General features: G+C 38.5%; 1 protein-coding gene across 4 annotated transcripts; it reads right to left on the bottom strand.

Annotated features, from left to right (window-relative positions):
- Window positions 1-956: 956 nt before the first annotated feature.
- On the bottom strand, window positions 957-26,146 carry LOC114468458 (SWI/SNF-related matrix-associated actin-dependent regulator of chromatin subfamily E member 1-like). 4 transcript variants are annotated; one of them, XM_028455381.1, is made up of 11 exons: window positions 25,899-26,145; window positions 23,813-23,862; window positions 22,257-22,300; window positions 21,595-21,693; window positions 17,688-17,768; window positions 16,640-16,771; window positions 15,050-15,221; window positions 7,474-7,646; window positions 7,299-7,400; window positions 3,644-3,896; window positions 957-1,557 (listed from the first exon to the last, which is right to left on the bottom strand). In XM_028455381.1, the coding sequence occupies exons 2-11, from the start codon at window positions 23,817-23,819 to the stop codon at window positions 1,352-1,354; spliced, it is 1,269 nt and encodes a 422-aa protein (XP_028311182.1). In that variant the 5' UTR covers window positions 23,820-23,862; window positions 25,899-26,145; the 3' UTR covers window positions 957-1,351. The 4 variants fall into 4 exon arrangements, with proteins under 4 accessions (XP_028311182.1, XP_028311175.1, XP_028311199.1 ...); XM_028455374.1 differs by having other exon boundaries at window positions 21,589-21,693; window positions 25,899-26,144; XM_028455398.1 differs by lacking the exon at window positions 16,640-16,771 and having other exon boundaries at window positions 25,899-26,146.
- Between the last annotated feature and the right edge of the window lie 360 nt (window positions 26,147-26,506).

Genomic DNA, 26,506 nt, shown 5'->3' with positions numbered 1-26,506 from the left:
CACAGTCAGTCGAGCTTTGTACAGCTTTGACGATAATGTGATAGTCGTGGACGGAACAATACACAGGAATATCAAAAAGACTGGTAATAAATAGATATGGTAACTACCGTACTACTAAAGACTGCAAACTCCTGAGACAATACATCACTGTAATACTGATACAGAGCGTAAACAAACTGTTGCTCGCCGAGCTCCGACTCTTCACAAGATGAGAAATCTTTTTTTTTTAAACTTGCATCATGCAAAAAACAAATTGAAAGCTACGGTAACACTACGATACAAAGGACATAAGTCAAAATAACACTGAGCAACGTTCCCATGGGGCGCCCATTGTAAAGTTGCAACATTTAGCAACAAACCACATTTCAAAAACATAGATTTAATGAATTATTTTTTACGTTACTTTTGACCAGATTTACAGCAATACTATTTGTGATGTTTTTTTTCGGAAAAATATAATGCAAATGTTAACCTAAATGTTACATTTCAATATAAATGTTAAATCTAAATCTAAATGCTCAATGTTAAATCTAAATGTCAAATCTAAATTTAAGTGTTAAATATTGAATCTAAATGTTAAACCTAAATGTTAACTCTAAAGGTTGAATCTAAATGTTACATTTAAATATAAACGTTAAATCTAAATGCTCAATGTTAAATCTAAATCTAATAGTCAAATATTAAATCTAAATTAAAATTTTAAATGTTGAATCTAAATGTTAAACCTAAATGTTAAATCTGAAGGTTGAATCTAAATCTAAATGTTATATATAAATGTTAAAGGTTAAATCTAAATGCCACGGGTGAGACTAAATATTTAGCTTATTTGAAAATTCACTAGAAGAACCAAAATAAAAGTTTGTTGACGTGAACGAGAGCTATCATTTAACATTTAGATTTAGATTTAAAATTGATGTTATATTTTTACGAGAAAAAAAATATCACAAATTTCACGTATTGTTGTAAATCTGGTTAAAAATGACATTAAAAAAAACACGTTTTATAAATGTGGTTTGTTGCTAAATGTTAAAAAAAAACTTGCTGTTTATTTTAGCATGCGCAAATTTACAATCGGCACCGCATACGTTTCTTTTGTTTTTTTAACTGCAGCGATCTGGGACGTGCCAGAGATATGTTTCTATATGTGCTGAAGAGGGCTCGGTACTTTATAGTGCTTTGTTTATTTACTTTTTTAAGCTGGGCGAGCTTCTGTGGCACGTTTTGGGATCATTGCTTTGTCGGCTTCAAGTGCAGAATTGTCCGTGTGTGTGTGTGTTGATCGTCGGCTGGACTTCAGGGCCAACGCCCTCACCCCCCCTCTTCCACCCACATTTGGCACACTGTGGGGACATCAGTGGGCGGCTCTGGCCCTGCTCAGCCCCTCCGACGGCTCACTGGACGGGGCGTCCTCCGTTTGGGCCGAGGTGGTCTCTGAGCCCGTGTTGCTGTCGCTGGTTCCCTCCTCCATGGCCCCCTCTGGGACGCTCTCCTTGTCCTCCGAGGCCCCCTCCTCGCTGCCCGGGTGAGCATCCAGCTCCTCTGCTGCCTTCGTCTTCCCTGAGTCACAAAAAATGAAAAGAAAAAAAGGAAGAAACCATGTGAGGTTGAACAAAAGTGACGGACAGAGCTGAAAACAAGGTGATCTTTATCAGGACTTCCAGTAAAAACAGAGCTCCTATTTAAAAAAATAAGTCAGTCTGACATTAAAGCTGCGTCTGGTCTTTGTTACACAACGCACTAAATAATGGCAGTATTCAAAGGCTGCTGGTATGTTGACTGAGCGCCATCACATTCAGTCTGTCAATGGGAATTTCAAATTCTTGTGTAAAATCATCATTTTGGTATTTCCTGTCTGAGTTTATGAAGAAAGGAGTAAAAGAGAAGGTATCCAGTAAGTTTTCTGTGACTGCAGAAAACAAAATTCACATTCTGGCACGGAACATTATATAATCTGACCTGATTTTTCTTTTTTCTTTTTCTTTATTTAAAATCAGGCCCCAATATGATATGGAAATCCCTCACATGCATGTTTTGGGACAATATCATTCATTTACACGTTATTTTTTACCAGATAATGGATGATTGAATGTGTAGAAAGATTGACAAATACCTCTACATCTAAGTCCGCCCAGAATCCCGTTCAATGCCATTGGCTACGTGTCACGGTTACACTGGTGATCATGTTATCTCGTTATTGAAAATGTGAAAAGGCTCTGGCACAAATACAGGTTTGGCTAATGGTGTATTAGCTAAACTGGTGATAATTTTACCTGATGACACGTCACGGCAGAAGCGTGACCGACCAATCTCACAGCTCACAGTGATTTACCAGTTGTGGGTATTTAAAGGTTTCACAAATAATGTTTTGCGACCATATCACACATTTTCATGATTTTTTTTCTCCAAATAAACCGAGGCTGAGGATTAGCAGTGTGGCTAACGTCACTCTCGTGGCGTAAACATAATGTTTTTGTAAATCATCTGAAGCACATAAAATATAAAACTAATAACAGTAGTCAACTCTATTAACTAGGGACCTTATCCTAAATGGGCTAAAAATCAATGCAAATAAGAGGGGATTAAGATCGATACAGCACAGTATGTGCTTCAATACTCTGCTTAAACAATAGGGGGCGCTGTACATGTTATTATGACACTGGTTTTGACTGAACCAAGAGCAGAGGTGGGAGAAGAGCTTTAATCAGGCCAAAAAAAGTAGACCAGACCTGGCCCGAGCCCGACTAAACACGGCCCAAACCCGTCTGACCTGAATGAAGCCGTTTCAACCGGACACTATTCACATCCATGAGTTTCCCAGGGACCCTGAAAGCATCTTGAGAACAGTTAATTTAAAAGACTGTAACTCTGCTAATATTTGGTCTATCTGAGAAATTCCACCAGTTTCTGAAAGCTCAAGAGTTGCTCTTTTCATCAATGTTCATTTCTGGATAAATATTGTTATGCTTTTCTGACAATTTACGTGTGTACATCATTTTTTATCCTTTTTAAAACTTACGGACAACTAGAAAAGCACTTGGAGAGCGCAGATCTCCACCAAGCAGCTCAAGCTCAGCCAACACGCCCCGGCCACGGTAACATGGTCAGGATTACCATGACTACCTGTCAACATTGAGCTGTGTTACCATGACTACCTGTCAACATTGAGCTGTTGAACCTATGACATCATCACAAGTTCCAAAGAGTGGATGGGAAAATGAATGGGAAATATATATATATTTTTTTATTATTTCTTTTATATATATAAATATATATACATTTATATATATTTTTTTTTTCTTTTGGGAGCCAGAACTTCACCAAAGTTTAATCACATGTTCCTTGTCCCATTTATCAATTTTCCTGAAAATGTCATCCAAATCCGTACATAACTTTTCAAGTTATCTTCCTAACAAACTGACAGATAAACGGAAGCTAAAACATAGCATTAGTGCTCTTCGCTTCGCTCTTGGCGAAGGTAATAACTTAATTTATCTCCTAGTTTGTATTTTGTCGTTACAAGGTAGATGAAAAAATTGTTGAGTACTTTTTGAGTATGCAGAGCTCGGCCCAAGTGTCCTCTTTTTTGGAAATCAATATATGGTCACCCTATCTTTCTCTATGTTGATGTTCTGGTTCTGCTCACCTGGTGCTGCTGTGCTGCTGCTCTCTGAGTCCTCTCCTTCTCTGCTGCTGCCTTCACTTGGCTGGGACTTGTTTCCATGCGTGGAGCAGACGTGTTTGTCCTCCTCAGCCAGCACGCAGCTCTGTCCCTCCTGGACTCCTCGATCCCCGGCCTCCTTCTCCCGCTCGGCCATGCGTTTGCGGGCGGCCTCTTCAGCGGCGGAGATCTCTGAGGAGATCTTCTCCATGTCCACCTCCACCTTCATGCAGCATAGCTAGAAAGCAGTAGATCACAAATCCACATTTCTTGAACCTAAATCTGTTTGGATTTCATGACTTGTTCATCAGAAGCTGAGATTCAACATGAACAAAAAAAATAAATTCAGTATTCAAAAAGTAAAACAATGTCTTTTGTTTAAATACTTCCATGTTTTCTGGTATGACTGTACACAGAACTACCTTTATAGATAACAAACCAAAAGAACAATACATTTCTAATGATCACACATTATCAAGGACTTAAAGCTGTAGGAGACAATAACTAATGTTTCTTTTTAATAACTGATAAAGGCAAAGCGTAGGTAGCCCTTGTAGATGATTACATCAAAGATATATTCTGGAGGCCACATGCAGTCCCTATGTCTACTATTTTGTGGCCCCAAAAGTAAACACCCAAAATGACTCCAAAAACACACAAAATAATGGGAAAATACACTAAGAAACACAAAAAAAACACAAAATGACTAGAAAATATACTAAATTACAGAAAAATACACAAAAAGAGAACAATAATGAACAAAAATATAGATTACAACACAATATACATAAAATTACTTCATAAATTGAAAAAAATACTGACAAAAAACCCCCAATAAAAACAAACAAAATGACTCAAAAAAAAACACAAAACTACAACAAAAGCAAGAAAAATTTGAGAAAAATATACAAAAAAACCCCCAAAATGAATTAAAAAAAACTGAAGAAACATCAACAAAACTAAATGAAACAAAACAACAAAAACAAAATTTTAACTCACAAAGGTTAGATTGTTGTTGTTTTTTTTTACTCCATCCCAAACATTAAGTTTTGTTGGCAAATAGTCCTAAAACTTAAACTTACAAAGATTTCATGCGTTGCATTGTGGGATTTGGTGCCTGTAGAAGAATGAGAAGATGGCGCGGAAATGTTTCTAAAATGTTCAAAGGGTTTTTATTGTCATTTTCACGTTTCCATAAAAACAAAATGTGTTCCTCGGGGCCAGCAGCATACAAGAATATAAATATAGTGCTACAGTGTATAAACATAATACAACAGAAATAAATAATATAAATAAATAATAAAGAAAGAATACACAAGTACAATAAAAATAAGGATGCAGGTACCAGGTGATTTTTTTATGAGTTTTGAAGAGGAATAGTTAACAATTTTACCTTTTTACCAATAAAGGTTATGTTTGTTGGCTTTTTGTTGGGTCAGACTGGCATCAGTAGTGGACGACATACAGGTAGGGTTTAAGAAATTTTAGGGATCGTCCCCAGCAGCTTTAAACTACCTTGTGAATCATCACTGGATATTAATCTAAGTTTAGGTTCAGACTTAGTTTAGTCTTTAGAAGTCTTAGCCAGCTTAGTCAGGCCTTGGGCAAAAATGATTTGGATTAAATTGAATCTTCAAAAGCACTTTTGTCTAGACAAAAACTACTGCGCTCATTAGTCACAGTTGTAGTCACTGACTTCAGTCTTACTCTATTTTAAGTTTTAAAGGTGAAAAAGTCAAGTTGATGAAAATTATTAGTCATCAAAATGTAACAGTGAGGCCATAGTTTGTATATAGTTTAGGATCAAAGAGCCAATAAACCATTTATTGAGAAATCAGACCCTTCATGTTCATGCAGGAGTCATTACTGTTTAAACTCGGAATTCAGTTTCAATTAAATCATTTAGTTCAATTTGAATGTTGCAAGGAACTGCATGCAGTTGTCCTTCAGTCATTTGTGGAGGCAATAAGTCACAGAAACCGACAGCTTGATGATAGTCTGAACATGTGAAAGGGAAGAAAAAAGAAGAAAATAAAGCAGAAATGGGCAACATTTATCACAGTGGGAGCCACAGAAATGTGATTGTCTGATCCAAGGACCACATTATCAACATTAATGTCAGCATTTAGAATAATGATTTTTTTTGTGATCATTTATGTGTACTTTTGTTGACGTTACTTCAGTTTTTTTGTTTCATTTTGAGTATTCTTCTCTCATTTCTAATGCTTATGTTGTAGTTTTGTGTTTTCTTGGAGTCATTTTGTTTATTTTTGCTGTTTGATGTGTGTTTTTGTTCATTGTTGTTGTCTTTCTGTAATTTAGTTTAGTTTTCATGGGCCTGTACTACAAAGCTAGATTTCCTCTTATCGCGCTAACTTCCAGGATTTAATTAGTGTGTGCTGTCCTACAAAGCTGGCTAACGTCTTATGGAGCAAAATCACCATGGTAACTTAGGCTGAACGACTAACCTGGTTGGGACAAGGTTTTGTACTGGCTAGGATCTGAGCGAGTACTAAAGTCCCGCCTCCTGACCAATCAGTTCTCTTAGAAAACGACCTGTTCAATAAAAGGAGGATCACTCTGTGAACACGTCACTGTGTGACTCTGATGTGACACTGACAGGAGAGATAATATTTAGACATTGATGCAATCCTTTCATTTACCATGACATCCTATTGGAAACAGATTTATATCTGATGGACTGATGATGTATAATAAGTCAGCTGATAAAGCCTGCGTGCATCGGGTACTTTCAGACCCATAAATTAATTAATTAGTTAATTAATGTATTCTGGGGTAGTGCAAAGAGCCTCAGTCCTGTAAGATAATATAAAATATAAATATATTCCACCTTATTTTTAAGGCTGATCTGTATAAATGCAGTATCAGAGCCACAGAAAAGGTAAAAGAGAAAGTGAAACTGATCTCACTAATTTAAGCATTAACACTCATTAATTCCTTCATTCATTACTTGCTGCTTTTACTGCACCAACAGTGAGTTTTTTGCTCTGAATTATTGATTTTAATTCTTCTTATTTGACGTAATTTGCTCTCCACAGTTTCTCTGTGATTGTGATTGGTCTGACGCTGTAATCTCCACCTCTGTCTCAAGAGTATGCACGTAACCAGGCTGGAATCAACACACTTAACCTAGCGAGTTGTAATCAAGATTCGTAGGACAGCTTCTGTCTGACAGGCAATGTTTGGTTAGGTGAAGCCCGCTAATGGTGATAAATCCAGGATATAATTATCTGGCTTTGTAGTGAAGGCCCTTAAGTTATTAAAAGTTTGTAGAGCTAAGTAGATGCTAATTAATTATAGCAGCTTTCATCTGTATGCCACAGAAAAGCGTTATGGTTTAACCCATCCGTCATTGATAGTCATAGCTCCACCTATTGGTAAAAGGAAATCATAGGCGTTATTATATTTGCACAAAACATTTGAAAGTTTGTGATATAGTCCTTGACATGCGTGTGGTTGCGAGAGTCATTTTGTGTATTATTGCTGTTTCTTTGTGTGTTTTTGGAGTCATTTTGTGTGTTTACTTTTGGGGCCGCAAAAATTTAGACCTGGGGACCGCATGTGGCCCCCGGGCCTCCAGTTGCCCAAGCCTGAAGTAAACAGTGACTGAAGGCCTTACCCGTTTGAGCTCATTAGTGAACGACTCTGTGGCCTCGATGAATTTTCTCTTCTTGTCCTGGTGTCGATCTTCAATCTGAAGAAGCTCCGCCTCCAACTTCCTCTGCAATGGCACACGTGCAGGCGTTTAGAACATGATTGGTCCGTGTGAACCAATCAAATGTGCAAGAACTCACCTGATGCACCATCAGGGACTGGACCTGGCGTTTCAGCACCTGCATGCGTGCGGTGGTCACGACGGATCGAACGTCCGGGACGACGCTCTCGCTCAGAATCTCACTAATCAGACGATGGTTGCGTTGGAAACGAGCGGCAGCCGAGTGTTTGATGGAAAAACCGTCATCGAAATCTGAGGACGAGATGTAAATATCAGTTTAATGTCAAAAGGATAAAAAACTAACTTGTTTTGGATGACCTTATGTGAAATAGTGTTGAAAAAAAGTCATTGGAGATGTAAACAGAGCTATATTCTGCAGAATTTTAGCCTTCAAATTAAAAGTACAAGCTCAAGCTTTCCTTATATCCAAGCAGATGCTTGCAACTCACAAAATAGGGTCTGCAACCCCATTTTGCATAGCATCAGAATCAGAAATACTTTATTTATCCCAGGGGGAAATTACTAGTAAACAAAGAAAAAAGAAAAAGAAAATGTATATAATAAAGTAAAAGACTGTCAATTAAAATTAAATAATACAAATGCACACATTACAGTAGAAAAAATAAAAGAAGATAAAAAATAATAATAATATACAAATGTACAAATATAATACAAATATATACAAGAATCAAAAAGCAGTCAGGTTATAGTATAGTATACATAGATTTAGTATACATAGATCTATGCTGATTAATGCAAAAATTTTTACCTACAGCAGGGGTTCTCAACTGTTGGGTAGGGGCCCATTAGTGGGTCACAGACTTATTTTTGGGGGGACTATCATATCATTATATACGTAGTATCATTTATTATTACTTCTAACAATAGGAGGCAGTGATTTGGTTTTTGAGCTTTTGAGGATGTAACTAAGATTGTGAAACCTTTTCTCTTTGAATATACATTTTTTCTAATTATTTATAAGTTTTTGGATGAAAACATGAATTTACGCAGCAAAAACATTGAGCTTTTACCGTAATTTCACAACTACTTTATATTACATTTATATCACTTGTATTATATTTGTATAATTATTATTTATCTTGTTTTATTTTTTACTACTATAATGTGTGCACTTGTTTTTCTTTCTCTTTTTCTTTCTATCTATGTTTAGATAGATGTTTATTTGTAATATTTCTTGAGCGTCTGGAACGCAAGTAATTTCCCTCTGGGATAAAGAAAGTACTTCTGATTCTGATTACATCTACTGTAACTGAAACAGGCTCCAATCTTTAACATCAAAACTTCTGTAACTCCATAAATACAAACAAACCATACCATAGACATAGTGGTATAGGTAATATTGCACACTATAGCGAATTCTTCATGGGATCTAATGGTTTGACAAACCCGGTCTGAGAAAAAACCTCTTTGGGTTTCTGTTCTTTAAAATTACTGACTGTTTTTGATGTTTATCCCCACAGATTTCAAACATCTGCCCGTTATTGAAAACATTTAGGACTGTCAAACTTAACTTTTAATCATGGTAATTACAGGGCAGCCATGGATGCTACTCGCGGCTGCTGTTGCTCTTTCAGCCTGCGGAAAACAAGGAGGGGGGGTTACACTTTCTGGAATACGAGGATTTTTTAACAACTAGGACTCATATGACTTTTGCTGAATGCATAAGTAAGATTATTCTAGAAAGGTCTATATTTCATCTTTTCACCGTCAAACAAAAATCACCTTATGTTTGACGATCACAACCTATGCTGATAAAGGAGTCACACCTCCCAACCTTGCAGGACTGAAGCCCTCCAGGACCGATTAAAGCTGAGCCATCTTTCAAATTACAATCTGCTTTTATAACTGAATGTGTCAGCAAATGTAAACAGCTCGATATTTTTCTTTCTTTTTTTTTTTTAAAGCCCACTTCATGGCTTTCATGATAAATTCTTGATGAAAAAAACATGCTTGCATTTGTTGAACGTTTTTATTAAACTTTAAGTGGAACCTTAACAAAACACGACGCTGACAAATGCACACAAATCACAAACAGAACCACATCTCCTTTCATCTAGAAGCAGGATAAGAAAACAACAACAACTGTGTACACCAGGTTGGCATTGAGGGGAAACAGACGGTTCAGCATGATGGGAGGATGCCATCCCTTGTTTCCATTATTAAGAGCATTGTTCCCTGTTAGGCCAGTACCATATGTTCACTGGTCCTGTACTGGTTTCATACATTTTGGAGTAACTAAATACCAAAAACTGCTGAAAACAAATGTAATGGATAAACTGTTTCTAATCGCTATGAGTATACACTGTCTACTATACGTATACTATAAGTATGTATAGGATGGTGACCGTTCCCACTGAAGTATACTTCCAGGTTTCCCAAGATGAATTTCAAACCTACAATGGCAAAAACCTGAAGCACACTGAGGCTAAATATCTCTGTTGATTCTCCAACTTTGAAAGTTCTGAAAACATTTTAAGCAAGAAAGTGACCAAGTAGAACACAAGTGTCAAACTCAAGGCCCGGGGATCAAATCCAGCCCTTTAGAGCATCAAATTCGGCCCGCAGGATAAAGTTGGAATTACAGAAAACATGAATCATTGTGTAAAAACACCAAATATTTTGTTGTAGATATCTCAGCCCTTACAAATACATAAATTCATTGAATATCCACAATATTTGCCAGGGCGCACAGTTTTCCCACGCATTTTTTACATGATTTGATGACAGTCATTATTAATCAAAAATTGCTGGAAAAGAAATATTTATCTTTTCCAAAATTCTGCAATTTCTTAAAATTATTCCACACATTTTTTACCAAATTGCATAGCAATTTTAAAATTGCTCGTTTTATCGCCTAAAATTTGCGGCCGACTTGAGATCAAACTCGTCTGTATTTGGCCCTTGGACTAAAATATGTCTGACACTCCTGAAGTAGAATATCGACACGTGGTCATTTGATTCATAAAACTTGCGGAAAACACATTTAATTCCCACATTTCGGAGATTTTCGGAGACCCTCTATTGTGCTACTGACAAAACTTCCGGTTAACTATTTACAAAAAGGGTAAAATAAAATATAAAAATTAAAAAAGCGCTTCTCTCATCAACACCATGTCAATTATTGGCCAAGATTCTCCACAAAGCTGCTGAAAAAACATGCTAATATAACCAAGCGGGCTTCTAGCATTTCGTCATTTCTAAGAGTTAAATATCAATTGTGTTTAGATTGTGTAAATAATCTGCCTCACTACAAACATAAAGCAGAGACAGCCACAGTTTCATTTTATTTCTTCTACAGTTTCACCCCCTCTCTAAAGTCTAATTACCTAATATTTAAATAAAGATCTAGGCGGCTATGTTGGAAATGGCATACTCGCGCTATACACTACAAACACAATGAGTATATACTTTCTACTATATAGTAGAAGTATGATTAGGATGATGACCATTCCCACTTAAGTATACTTCCAAGTTTCTCAAGATGCAAATGGAACCTTCAACGAGAAAGCGCTCAAGTAGAATATCAACATGTGGTCATTTTAGCCATAAAACTCACGGAAAACACATTTCATGCTGTCATTTTGGAGATTTTTGGAGACCCATCATTAACTTCTGGTTAACTTCAAAACAAGAGCCCTATTTGCAAAAGTGTTCAAATGTAATGGAAGACAAGAAGAGATGCTTTTGTTTTGAAAAGGGGATGTTTGACTTTTAGCTTGAAGCCGGACGATTTTACATTCTACTCGCAATGCATCATGGGGCGGTTGAGTATGACTAGTGTGCCCTCTGTGCACACTACAAAAATGTCCCCATATAGTAGCCATCTGGGTATTTCTTGCTTACTCAATCTTTCTATGCTATCCAATGTGAACGCACTACATACTCATGTTGAAGTCAGACTTAGTACGAGTAGTATGTTCTCAATGCAAAGCTTGCATCCATACATTGATGATGGTGAACAAACCATAACCATAAACACACATGGTTAAATCTAACATAGGATCAGTTGACTCACAATCATAATCGGTGTAATGGGCACCTCTGCACTCTGTGTGTGTGTGTTGTGCAGTTTTAGTCCAAGGCTGTGTTTTAATCAGCCCTCTCGGCCCTGTGCACGTTTGTAAAAGAGGCTCTTAATGTCAGCGCGGCTTTCAGTTGGTTAAATAAAGGATATGTTGTATATGTGTGTAGCCAGCCTTTAAGCATACAGCTTGATATTTATAGTCACAGTTAAGTACATGTCATTACAACTAAACACATCCTTCAGCTAAACGGGGTCAGGTCGGCCAGGTAAACGGGACACACACTTAATCACAAGCTGCAACAGGCGGACGGATGTTTCCGGATCTAGTCTGCAATTTTAATCCCTCGGCAGACGCTACGCTCCCTCCTGAAGACACGCAGACTCATACATGGTGGGGCTGCTACGTAAAAACGCCAACACAGCAAACCTCAGCTCTTTCTCTACAGCAACGATGGGCAACGTGATTGTCTACTACAAGGGTCACATTATCAGAACTAGTACAGTGCCCGTTGGTAGTATGTAGTTATATAGTGGGCGCTTAAGTAGAGTTGTCAATTATGGCCAAATGAGTATGTATTTGAAGGTTGGATGTACATACTGTACACTGTAGTGTTATAAAGGGGTATATTTGCAGGTACAAAGTGAACTAGCTTGTGTGATTTCCCTGGTTTAATATGAAAACATATCAATAGACTGCCAGTCTAAGCATACGCAGTGCCCTTCATTGGCCAGTTTAGGTGACGTGATAGGTGCACCATATGACTTAAAATTCCGTCAGTTTTATTTCAGCTCATAATTATTTTAGATACGCTAACCCTTACAAAAAAGTTATATTCCTCTGTCTGAAGAACCAGATAGTTTGTGGTTGGACGCCGTGCACAGTCAGCTAAATGCCGTCAACATGATAATCATTGTGGAGCCGTGTTGTGGACTCATCCGCTCACAAAAAAGTTACATTCCTCTGTCTGAAGAACCAGAAAGTAGATATGCATATGGTCGGCTATTGGCCGTCAGCACAGCCGCCCGCACAGTCATGGAGACGGAGGAGGAAGTGGACCCCGTGACCCGTGATTTAAAGGAAGTTTGGGATCACGGGAATAATTTTAAATACCCATGAAATATTAACTTAAAACGTTTTTAATATTAACCTTTTTTAAACCCAAACAAACACAGTGACACAGTGACCTCATGAACCGGTGAACCGGAACCGGAAGTACCGCGCTCAATACCAAGAGGGAGCCGTAATCTTAAAATTAAAATGAACATTTTGCAACACCAAATTACTCCAGAATAACAGATGCACACACTCAGGCTATGTGGAAGCCGTTGACAAAGTTTCGGGTCGAACAGACACCGTGTCGGGGAGATGTTCGCTCCACAAACACGCCAACACACACATGCACACAGAACTTTTATTATTAGAAGATATCATCTCAGCATTTAGAGTGAGCACTTAATGATATCAGGGGACCTACAGTTGCCTATGTCCATTGTTCTAACTGGACGTGTTATTGTACCATCCTCTGTTTAAAAACCTTTTTATCTTTCTAAGGCTAGTTTGTGATCGTAGTAGTAGTAGTAGTAGTAAATATGAGTTTCTCTCAGAGCTCCATCTGGGGCAGCTGTGAAAGTAGCCTGTATTTATACAAGTAAAGTGTTTCACAATACATAAACAGACAATTAGCATGCAGTTAAACTTCAAACCGAGCACAGCATTAAAACATGAAGGGTAACATGAAAGAATACAAAGCCTTTTCAGACATTTTGCTCTCAGCACAACATTCGATTGGTGGCGTCCCTCGCTGTACGCCAACGTACCCCCTCCCCTCAGGTTGTGTTGTGGTTTACCTTGGCTCTCGTTGGGCTCTACAGAGTTTGTTTTTTGCACTGCAGGATTTGAAACCTTCCGAAGAACAGAAATGAATCACCACAACCACGTTTCCCAGGTGCTCTGACACCACAACCGTAAACATATTCAAACAAAAAAGAGCTCGTCTCAAATGATCCACTGTAGCAGCAGCAATAGATCCTCTCACAAATAAAGAAGCACCTTTAAAACTACTCATTTCCCCCCAATTTACTGGATAAAAACATTTGTTTTATTAAAATATACCATTGGTTTAAACATGTATAATTATACAGAAGAATACTATTTTTGAATTTGGTATTGGTTTAAAATGTATATAAATCAGACATAGGAATTTTGACTTTTAGCTCATAAGTGATCCTGTTCGTTACCTAGACAACCAAATGAGGAACTCTATGGCTGTTAACACCTGCACCTCTTTAATGTAGTAAATTAGGACAAAAATAAACCACAAGACTTTATTCAGTCGTTATTTCTTAATTGTAGAGCTAAAAAAATCATGCAAACTCCTCTGAAAAAAGGCCAAGTTATGAACCATGCAAACAGACAGCTATATCCTGCAGAATTTTAACCTTCAAAATAAAAGCACAAGCTCATTTTAACAACTATAACACCTTTTCTCTTCCAGTTAAAGTTTTTGTCTAATTACATTTACGTATTTTGATGAAAATATTTATGAAAGAAATGGGGTTTTTTTCACAGCAGCAAAAAACTTTAGCTTTGAATTTCACAGATATGAAATATTGATCAGTGATTTTACATCACATGTATTACATCCAACTGAAACAGGCTCCAATCTTTCAGATCAAAACGTCTGTAACTCCATAAATACAAACAAACCACAACATAGTAGTATGGTATCCTAAGTATTGACATCACAGCACATGAATGCTTCATAGAATCCAAAGGTTTGACAAACCCGGCCTGTAAACAGACAGCTATATCCTGCAGAATTTTAACCTTCAAAATAAAAGTACAAGCTCATTTTCTCTAGCAGACGCAAGCAACTCATTAAAAAGGGTAAGCAATCAATTTTTGCATTCAGGCACACAGGTAAAGAAACTTAGCTCTATTATATGTATATAGAGCTATGCTGATGAATGCAACTTCATTTACATACAGCATTAAATTTGGAGCTAAAAAATCATGCAAACTCCTCTGAAAAAAAAACCAAGGTATGAATCAACATGTCTTCCTTCCTTGGGAATCAAACCAGAACAAAGTGGTAAACTGTGGCAGAGTAAAAGGCTTTTTGTAACCTGTTCCCACCTGCAGAGATGAGCGTCATTAAATTGTTAACGCTGCCAAAAATGGGTGCAGCGTTTAACCCACAGCACTGCACCCATTTTAGCTGCTTTTCTCCACTTCATTATCTTTTACTCTAACGCAGTCAGACCCCAGACAGGCATCATTTCCTGGACGTGGGTGTAACTCAGACACGGTCTCCGAGCCTCTGTGTCTGAGTGCGTGTGCGCGCATGTGTGTGTAAAATGGACAAAAGAATGTAAATTTGGCAATTACGTCCAAACCAATTCCAGTAACAGAACGTAAACAATTTGTGCAAAAACCAAGGTGGATTTTGCTGCTGCCTGACGTTTGGGATGGCTCAGAAACTGATGCGGTGGTGTGGGCGGAGGCAGGAAGATAACACTCTCAGGGGGGATGTAGACAAGAGGGGTGTGTGTGTGGTCGTCGCTGGGGATAATTGCCGGTCTGTCAGAGCGTGTGGTGAACCCGTCTTACCGTCTGGGTCGTCTGCCGGCTGGATGCTCATGTACGGCTCGCCCTTGTCCAGCCGGGACTGCCTCTGGCGACTCTCCTCCTCCAGGGCCGCCTCGGCGCGGCTCTTAGCGTTGACGTAGGCCAGGTAGGCCGGAGAGTTGTGGTAGGCCTTCATGCTCTCGTTATACTCAATCTAAGGGCAGAGAACACGCCGGGGATGATGAGGAAAACAGAAAAGGGAAGGCCAAGTGTGGACACTCGTTTCTATGAAATACAGCAGTGGTTCCCAATCTTTTTTATCCCGTGTACGCACTTTATATCAGAAGTGCCCTCTCCATTATTTCTTGTGCTGTTTTTTTTTGCCGCTCCTAAACCCCTTTCATGTCACATTGGTTCAAAACTTTGGTTTCCTTTTCCCTTTTTCCTGGAATTTAAAGTGGAATGTATTCAAAAGAAAAACAGGTAACTTTTATGTGATAACTTCAATAGTAAGTAAGATGTTGCTAGTTATTGTCTCCTATTGTCAGAAGTGTAATAAAATGGCCTCTACAGCATAAAATACTCCTTTTTCATTACATTATCAGAAAATATAGTATTTTATTGAGCAATAGTACTATAATAGTGTTAGTTTTTGGTGAATTTGTAAAAAAAAAAATAGCCTAAAAAGGTACTAGGAACATTTCCTGATTTTTTTTTTTTTTTTAATTAATAGTTTTTAAATCTCACTAAGTACCCCCTGCAATGTGCTCATGTACCCCTAGGCAGTGGCGGTTCTGGGGAGGGGCCAGCGAGCGCCAGTGCTCGTGTAGAACTAACCCTGGCCCCCCGTGTGGCCCCCCTCCCCACCAAACGAGAACATTTTAGTTAGCTAGCTGCTACCATGCAGCTGCCATGCAGGCACCAGTGTGACCAGAAGTGATACCACAGGTTGTGTATCATTTGACATTTTATTTAACAAGAGGTGTGGAAAAAATGTGCACTTGAGTTTTATTTCCAAAGGGGATTTATTTTGTGTTGTACATTGGTCATTGTTTATTTGCAAACAACTTAAGTTTAATTCTTATTCTTAAGACAAATATATACTCACTGTTAAATGAAATGCATACAATTTTTTTAATGTTTTGAGCAAAAGTAATTGCCATTTGTACATGTTAATTTGTTCACAAGGCTTTGTACCTTGACTCATTTGTTGATCGGTTTGCCAAAAATCACCAAGACCGTAGAATACAGTTGCTGTAATTTGAAATCTTATATGACATGAAAAATGCGTCTAACGTTCAATAAAGCTTATCTGTTTCTGGAATACTTTTACTAATACTGTGTATTATTTTATTATTATTTAGACCACAAAATGTGTACGCTTGAACACTTCTCAGTCTCTTTTTTCAAGGTTGAATGTGTCCCTTGGTCCCAATCTGGCCCCCAGTGAAACTGGTCTAGAACCGCCACTGTACACGGACCCCTGTTTGGGAACCACTGAACTACAGTAAGGAAAAGGGCAAGGCTGTTAGACAGGAAGGAAGGAATAAATGATGACTGGAGGGACCCACAACTAGTACTGTTCACCCATCAGAGAGACACAGACACACACCCGTTTGTAAAACAACCAACCTTCTCTGCTTCGTAGTCATTCAAATAATCCTGTTTCTCCTCATCAGTGAGGTCCCTCCACATGCCACCGATTATCTTCCCAATTTCCCATAGCTTCAGATCGGGATTGGAGGCTTTTACTTGATCCCAAACCTGGTGATGAGAACCAGACATGGGTGTGGAGGGTTGGGTTGGGGTGGAGGGGCTATACGTGGTTATCTATTAGCAGAGAGGTCACAAACCAGAGGAGGCCGTGTGCTTTATGCTCCATCTCCAAGCTAATACATCGTCCCACTACACCTTGTCAACCACCTACCTCCTTATTCCTCCTATTATCCTTGGGGTCAATTTGACCCCGTTCAATGTTTATCATTAAAAAAATAATAGTTGACTTTTCTTTTTTTTTGCTTTATATGTCCTGACTGTTCCTAATTTGATGGGTACAATTGATTAAGCATAAAATTCATCAATGAGTATTTTTGAACAGCTCTTTCACAGTGAAAGTGACGTAGAAGAGAATGTGTCGGAAACTTTATATTGAATAACCCCAAATATGTTACAAAAAGGAGATTAAAAATAAGTAAATAAATATGTTTATAACAGGAAACGGAAGATTTGGATGGAAGATTTTCAAGATACACTGACTCTAAAACTGAAAGTTTGACCAGATGGTGGCGCTGCAGGAAAGGCCATATCATCACCATAACCAATAGGGTTCAGAGGGATCGTCCGAATAGTCCCTCCTATCTCCTTTCTTGTGGTCGTAAATGTTGTCAGTAAATTTCAGAAGATTTGGATGAAAACTATTCAAGATAATTCAATTGTAATTTAAAAGTTTGGCCTGACACAAAAACCTTGTCAACAATTTTCTGAAAACCATTTTCTGGAGGCAAAAATCCCTAGAGTCAGATTGACCCCATGGGTAATAAATATAATAAATATCTAAGGATAATAGGAAGGTTAAGCAACTCGTAGCATCTGAAACAAACCTCACTTTCTGACAGATCGCAGAGTTTATAATAAAATGTGTTTTTAAACAAAAGGCACCAATCGCACTCCGAGCCCTTACCTTTCGACTGTATCTCATGTACGGCATCAGAGGCTTGTCAGGCGGCTTCGGTGGTTTTGGGATATTTATCCCAGAGGAATTCTGACAAAGAAATGGAGAGTCCTGGTAAGACATGGCTGCAGGAAAACATCAACCTACATTTCTATTTCAACACAAGCAAAAATAAAAAAAAGTTGTTAAAATTTCTAAGGATAGAACATTTTAACCTAATTATGAATTCTATTAAAGCACTAATTTCCAAGCCTAAAATGTGGCAAAATAGCACCTTTAGACTACAATAAAGCTCTTTTAAAGCCTTAAAAAGAGAAGAAAAAAAACAGTTTTTAACCTTTTGCATGAAAATTAAAGCCTTTACAATTTTTAACTTAAACTCTTCACAAACTTGCTAAAGATAACAGATCATTTGTAATGTGCAAAATAAATGCTTTTATTTTGATTTATTGTCTTGTTGACTTCTAACTTCTTTGTGCACTGTTTAGTAACGTGTTTCTATTAGGCTTTACACCGATCAGCCGATATTTAGCATTTTATGCAATTAATGTGATCGGCTGTAGATGCTCCCATTGCATTGTTTGATTGTCTCATTTACACCGATGAGATGTTGCTTTATGTGACACAGCTTTACTTCACTCACATTAGTGCACAAAGGTGAAAACCTATGAGCAAACGACAAAAATGTTGATCGATTAGATTCTTCCCCAGTCTACTGGCTCAGAATGTGGGGACAGCGTCTGCTGTTAGTGTCTGTGTGTTTGTTTGTATGTGTTTCCGCACTTGTTCTGTTTATTCAGCGTGTTTAAATGGAGAGAGCGGAACGCTGCGCTCCAGATTACTGTCGCTTTCAAACCAGACCCTTCTGTCCGTTTCAGGGCGGTGGTGGACACAGAATAGTGCATGCGTGCCTGTGCGCCCCACCTTCGCTGCGCACCTGTGAATACGGACAATAAGCAACAGTAGGTTTTGCGATGCCACAGTCAGGAAATGTGTCTTTGCTCCTAATGCTAATGCTAATGCTGATGGAGGCTTCACGTAGTTCCAGTGCGGTCTGCTTCCACAGCTTCATCTCCAACTCTCTTGTAGTCAACACAGCTGCTGTTCAGGGACTAAATCAAATGGTTTAGCTCACATTTACACCTGCAAAGGCTCGGTCTGCATCGCATTTTTAAAAGTGAAGCCATGACGCTCTTGTGCGTGCATTGTTATGTTGGGTCTTGCATGGAAAATGCCAACTCTACCACTCCCTCACAGTCAAAAGGATGCATTTAGGTCCCGAAACATGAAAGGCTGTATCTGTATCAGGTAGTATCAAAGGAATTTAGTCGTTACTTAAAAAAAACACAAAAAAACCCAACTTGAATTAATATGATCGGATCGATGATCGGAAATAGTTTTTTTTGACTCACTGATCGGTGATCAGTGATCGGCCCAAAAATCCTGATCGTGTAAAGCCTATAGTTTCTATTGTGATTTAATGTCATATTCCTTTTTCTAATTGCTACGTTGTAGGGTTTTTTTTAACCTTCCAAAGGACTGCGGCTGTAAATTAGCATTGTTACTATAGTTCAGCATATTTACATTTATTGCTGTGAAAACAGATGTTCATAAATGTGCACTATCCCTAGCAAACAATTACATGAATCAAATAATTAAAAGAAGCCAAAGAGATGAACAATGAGGTTAGAGGCCTTTAAAGAAAAAAAAATCTGCAGTTCACTCTGCTGACTTTCCCCACTTGATCCATTGTCCCACCCTTACTCTCTCTCCCCTGTTCCTTTTCACCTCACCATGGTGTAACACTGCCCTCTCTTTTTCATCTTTCCCTCTAATAAAGTTTTTCTTACCCTTTCTGAGGGAGCGCTGGTGATGGTCACAATAATGCAATAACATATATGTATTTATTTAATTGCAATAATAAAACATGCATGGCACTACATGTAATGTTGGCCTTCAAAAGTATATGCAGACTAGGTAAAACTAAATAAATAAATAAAATCTGCACAAATTTCAGATTAAAAAAAAGCACCAAGAAACCTAAGTTAATAAAAAACACATGGCAGCACAAACTGTTCTGAGATTAATCCTAAAACTTTTTTTCACCTGGTAAAATGTTTAAGAACTATTTCTCGTAACAAACAAAACTGTTTGTTGAGCTGTTGCATTAGTTACAGAACTATTTTTTTATCAGGGGATTTAGATATGATTTGATCAAATGTAAAACTTTTGGCCTGTGAGCCAAATCCGGCCCTTTGTAGTATCCAATTCGACTCGCAGGAGAAAGTAAAAATGACAGAGAAAACATGAATCATTGTGTGAATAAAACTCAACAATATTTGCAGAGGTTTCCTTGTGCTTATATTGCATGATTTCAGTCATTTTTAATGTTTAAAATTCAAAATTCTTAAAAGGCCCTTCAATTTTCCTCAAATTATTACATAATGTCTCCCTTAAAGGCACACTGTGTAACTTTTGGCCACCAGGGGCGCTAGACCTGTAACTTTAGCATCAAGCGCCCCTATTGGCCACAAGTGACGCAGCACTGTCGCAAAAATCAACAGTCAGTCGGGCCAGCCTCCCTTGTCTTTTGATTGTGTATGCAGACAGTAGTTGACCTGGAACTTCGGGATAAGGATTGGCTCTAAGTGCTTAGTCGGTCGGGCTGGGGTGTGAAGCGAGGCTGGGCTCGCCTCACACCCCAGCTGCTGGAGGAGCAGCAGCCGCCACCGGCCTCCTCTCCCCGCCGCCGGAGGCCCGGCACTCGGCCCTCCACAGCGCATCGGTGGCCCTCGCCCCCACTCTCTGACCTCGCCGCAGTTGTCAGCCTCCTTCGCCGGGGGTTGGCATGGCAACCGGGGTCGGGGTGGACGGGGGACCCGGCATGCACAGGGCGGTGTGCGGCGGAAGGCGAGTCGGCAGAGGGTGGAGGGTCTCAGCGGCGTCTTTTTAGCCTCCTCAGAAGCAGTTTTAAACTTTTTGCTTGGCTCTGCCATGACCAAGAGTCAAACAGGTAGGAAAATACTATCAAAAGCCCAATTAGTATATCAGAGCCTATGGCCACGTGACTGCCGTAAAGTGAAACGTTCTCCAGGCATTCTCCAGGTCACATGACCTGGCCAAAGACGGTCCTTCTCTCCAAACTTACATAGTCGGTTTTTCTAGAGGGAAGCCCCGGTCAGAGCATTGATACTGTCAAGTGCTGTATATTGGCCTGAGCAATCATTTAAAATAACTCATATGGGTCAACTCTTTAGGTCACAAAGTCCACAGTGTGCCTTTCATTAAATAGAAAATGTTCACAAAATCTAGGAAATTTAAAGTTAAGATCCTGTTGGGACTGATATCTATCACTTATTGCTTGAATACTGTCAGTTTATTACATATTTTGTATTTTATCTATACACACAAGTGTAAACTAGGGCACAATAATGTTGAAATGACTTGTTTTCCCGCTTTAAATTCTGTGGCCCACTTGAGATCAAACTGCTCCGTATTTGGCCACTGAACTAAAATGAGTTTGACACCCCTGCTTTAGAGCGTCCAACCTCCCAGTTACTAAAAGCAATGTTCTCTGATTAAACTTGTCGTATACTCTTTGTTTGTGGTGTCTAATACGTTCCAGTTGGAGGCCCTGCAGAGGTCAGACACAGGTCAAGAGAACGTGAAGAAAAGTCACTGCACCACACTTTGCCATGGCCGTAGTTGTCCCACCACAGTACACGCATCACTTCAATGCAACACTGATGGAATGGACTTCACTGAATACTCAGCAGTGTCTGTTTACTAAAAGCATGCTCTTAGTTGCTTTTAACTAACTAAACATCAGGAAAACAGTTCAAACCTCAACAGTTTGCGACCCTTTACTGTTCCCTTATTTAGTCTGCGTGTGCTCTGTTAGCATTCCTACCGTTACCCGACTGTTGCTGCTTTGGCTCCCGCCCAGTCTGTAGTTGTTGTAGGCCAGATGGCTGTATGGGTTGTAGCCCACAAAACCAGAGGTGTTGGGCATTTGCTGATGGAAACAAATGAGAAAAACACAAATGAGATGTGACATAAAAAAAAAAAAAAAAAATGAAAGCAGCCGGAGAAGAGAAAAGTAAAGGAAAATGCATCCATGTTAACATTACAGGTAGATCAGCTCATTACTATGTTGCTGGAAGTTGAAATTACATGTTTATTCATTTTAAATATCTATTTTTTCACATTTTGTTATGTACATTTGTTTTTGACAATAGAACTCTTATCATGTGCATTTGTACAGTAAATAGTCAGATTCTATTTCAGGCTAACAGTAATGTAATTCAAAAAAATATGTGTATTATGATTTTTTTCATCAATATTTGCAATATAATTTGGTTGAATTTTTCATTGCTAATACTTTATTTTGTGATATTTTGAGTTAGATAATCATTAATTAAATATGATGTTTCAATGTTAAAATCTGTTCAAACTAAATTTGTGGAATAATTCTGATACTTTCAATTCATTAATAATACACATTGCTTTAATTTTTTTTTTTTAATGATATGAGCTTAGACAATATTTTCTTTTTGTTCACGACACACACATACTCACAGTAGTCGGGACAGGGGGAGGTGGAGGGGCGTACGATGGTCTTTCTATCACAAAACAAACAGATAAAAAAAAAAAATCAACATTCTGTCAGTGATATGGAACATGGTGATGACAGGTGGTCAACTTTACTATTCAGATAGAAGCATAAATATGCTTTTTTTAAAGCCACACCGCAGACTTTGTGACCTAAAGAGTTGACCCATATGAGTTATTTTAAATGATTCCTCAGGCCAATATACAGCGCTTGACAGTATCAATGCTCTGAGCGGGACTTCCCTCTAGAAATACCGACTCTGGAAGTTTGGAGAGACGAACCGTCTTTGGCCAGGTCATGTGACCTGGAGAATGCCTGGAGAACGTTTCACTTTACGGCAGTCATGTGACCATAGGCTCGGATATACATAGTTCCCACATGATGTCACAACATACGGGCATTTCCCGACCCCGCGCCACTGTTGTGGGCAGCTGAAACAAGTTAGCATCTGTTCACAGCCAAAGGAGCACAATATGGTAGATTCGTGTTAGGTTAATGGTGCACTAATCACCGCAATAGTTCAGTTAAACGTGGATTCTTTAGTAAGGGAAGTCGTTAAGTCAGATCCGTAACTTCGGGATAAGGACTGGCTTTCAGGGCTGGGCTTGCGCCACCGGAGATCTGGTGCAGACGCCGCCAAGACCCGGCCCCCTCCACCGACCCACCTTCCGCCCGGTGCCGGACACCGCCACGCGCACGCCAGGTCGCCCGTCCCCCATCCACCTTGACCCCGGCTGGCGAAGGGAGCCAACGACGGCGGAGAGGCCAAGTAGTAGGGGGGGAGTGCCACCAACGCAGCAAGGAGGGCTGAGCGCCGGGCCTCCGGCGGCAGGGAGAGGAGGGCGGCGGTGGCGTGGCGCGAGCCCAGCTCCGCTTCACACCCCAGCCCTAAGAGCCAATCCTTATCCCAAACTTACAGGTCATCTACTGTCTGCATACACAATCAAAAGACAAGGGAGGCTGGCTCGACTGACTGTTTGTTGATTTTTGCGACAGTGCTGCGGTGCTTGTGGCCACTAGGGGGTGCTTGACGTGAAAGTTACAGGTCTAGCGCCCCTAGTGGCTATTAATAAAGATAAGATTTACTTTAATAATAAGCTATAAGCTACAGAATATATTCTGTTGCAACGCAAAGCAACAGAAAAATACACTGAACAGTTACGTTCAGGTACAAGTTACTGCAATACATCCATTGGTTACACAGCTTTGCTTTTTAAAGCACATAAATAAGTACACTATATTTAATAGTGAGGCTACTTAATGACATTTACCTTCAAATAATACATAACTGATTATTTTGGGGCATAAAAATAATTTGGAGGAGATTTTAAATTGCAGGAAAACTACTTTGAATTTGTAACCCCCAACCACCCGTGACCCTAAACAGCAACAAGCGGGTCAGACAATGAATGAATGAATTAAATAAATTAATATTTGGCATTTCATTCTGCGTTTTGTTTATTAACCACAAAGACATTTTACAGCTGTTAAAACCAAAATAGAAACAATGTTTAGTTCTTACTTGACATTGTTGCTGTTTGATGAGGAATCAGTGCAATGTATTGATCGGATCTGAAAAAAGAAGAAAAACCAAATAAGTGAAATTCAGATCAGAAATGAACAACGATAGAAAGGAGGGGGGAAAAAAAGACAACACTGACTACAGATGAGAATAAATCCTACACAAAAAAGTACAAAAAAAAAAAAAATGAAATTGTGTTCAGAACAACCTAAGAATGTTTGACCAGAGAGACAAGCTTTGATGTAAAATTTCTGTGTTCAAAACAAGGGGACGGGACTTAGAGAAGCAAACTGCTTCTCTCGTCTCCTTTTTCGGCATGTACGAGAAAAAAAAAGAAAAGTGAATGTAACCATGTCGGAAATAAACTGAATAAATAAATTAAAAAAAAATTAAAAATAGATAGACACTTAATTCATTCATGCTTAATCTTGATGTAATTTGTGCAGCAATATTGGTCTTAACATCTTTAATATTAATTATTATTGTCATTATTATTTATGTATAATTTATTATTATTATTATTTATTTTAGACTACTGTACATGCTGAACATGTTTTCCAGTGCAATGTGAATTTAGGCTCACACATTAAATTACAAGCCAACTTTTTTTCTTAAAAAAAAAATAAATAAATATTGGTCAGGTTTTTGTTTGCCAAACTAACTTATCTTTTGATGAAGACAAGCAATGATCTAATCGATTTTATTTATTAATATATTTTCTTTTATTTATTTTATTTGTACAAATAATCTAGCTTATATGTGACCAAATTACATCTTGGACCCCTTCCATCTAACAAGATTTATATCTGTACATATATACCAATATATTTATTATATTTAGGAACTGTTGGCTTTTTTTAGTTTTCTTTACATTTTGTTATTATAATATTTTGATTATATTACGATATGACTTATCTTTACATTTCTCAAATCAACTGAGACCTGGGAAATAACTTTATTTGACCCTTATTCAGCCATCATGGGGGTTGATTGAACAGCCACCAGGTGAGTCCTTTTAAATTAATATGCAAACAAAACTGGCTATATATTATTAATTTGATATTTAGAAACTTGTTTAAAAATAAAATAAAACTAGTCATGGTTTGTTCTGGCTATTATGTGGTAAACTAGATTAGTATCAGAGTTAGCACAGTCTGCATTCACCCCAATAAATTAGCATATATCACCATTGGAAATCATTAGCATAGTAAGCTAAAGTAGCTGCTAACTAGCTTGCAGTGTCCGGTAGACTAACAACTATTAGAAATAAAGATAGAGGCGATGGAATAAAGATTTCAGAATGAATCATTAATATTAACATTGTAATGGCTACAGCTTTAATGCTTCAATAACAACAACCGAAGTAGCATTATGCTGAAGCAGCATTATTCTAATTAGCTTAACAGGCTAACGTAGCTGCTTGTTGTTGTTTCCCTATTAACAACACAACAAGCGGTAAAACATACGCGCAAAAATAATTCTAGCTGTTCAATGGGAACATGTTAGTTAATCTGACATGATGACAACATTGCCTAATTTATACGTTTGACTTGTGTGGCTGGCAATGCTAGTTGTTAGCATTAGAGCAGCTAGCTCCAATAGGTGCTTGTAAATCTAGCTTTATATATTGCTGATTTATCGAGTGTCACGCCATTGCTATATGTTACATATAAGCATGAGTAGTTTTTGAAGTGGTGAATAATACTTGCATTTTATAGATTAAATGGTTAAGCGATTATTTGTTCAAATGTAACAACAACTTACTGACATTGGTAATAACAGGCTAACAATACCATTAATACTGACATGTTTTGTCGGTTTTGTGAGCCTGACGCTAAGGTTGAACAGCATTATCATTTAGCTCTGATGTGTGTGACCATATAAATGTCTTATATCGCTGCGTGTTTTGAGCAATAAACGTCATGTGACTGATAAATCGATCTAAATAACGAGAAGGCTAATGGTCGCTAGCTGTTATGACATTAATCATTAGCATGCAGTCGAACCGACGCGTTTGCAGGGATTCAGTCAATCTGCAGCCGACAATGAAGCACACACACACCGCGATGACAAACAGACAACTCACCAAAAGAGGCTTGGTCAGTCCCTGTCACTTCAGTCTGTCATGGTTTACACGTGGACGGCTGACAACCTGCAAACCCGGGCTAACAATCCCCCACAAAGAAGGGGTTCCTTCCAGCCTGATTCCTCCAGAACCTTCTAGAATAATGCACCCCCACCTTCTGTAGCACAGCTGTGGCTGAGCCTCATCTTCATCGCCTTCAGCTGCCTGTCACACTGACTGCTGCAGTATCCTCTCACTACAGAGGAAATCATTGTGATGCACTCCTCAGATTCATCCTTAAATCCACTGACTTCTGTTTGGGGTTCACACCATTCATATTGAGGACTAAACTGTCAGGATTTTATAAATTTAAAGATAAAAAGCCACATTACTCGGTACATCTTGCTCATGCAGTTTGACCTTGAATTTCCCACAATGTCACAGATTCATCAAACCTTCAGCACTGATGCTTTGTTAGTGATCTCCAAGAGCTACGATTTCATTATTTAGAGCTAAAATATGATCCCCTTTCTTATTTTTGTGTTAATATAATCATTGTCTTGGTCTCTGTTTACTTCTACAATATAATTGAACTTTTTAATCATGTATGCATCTTTTGTTAGTTTTTA

The sequence above is a fragment of the Gouania willdenowi genome, chromosome 1, assembly GCF_900634775.1.
Source record: "Gouania willdenowi chromosome 1, fGouWil2.1, whole genome shotgun sequence".
NCBI lineage: Eukaryota > Metazoa > Chordata > Actinopteri > Blenniiformes > Gobiesocidae > Gouania > Gouania willdenowi.
Note: the sequence above shows the minus strand (reverse complement) of the source record. Positions and strands in the feature narration are given on the sequence as shown.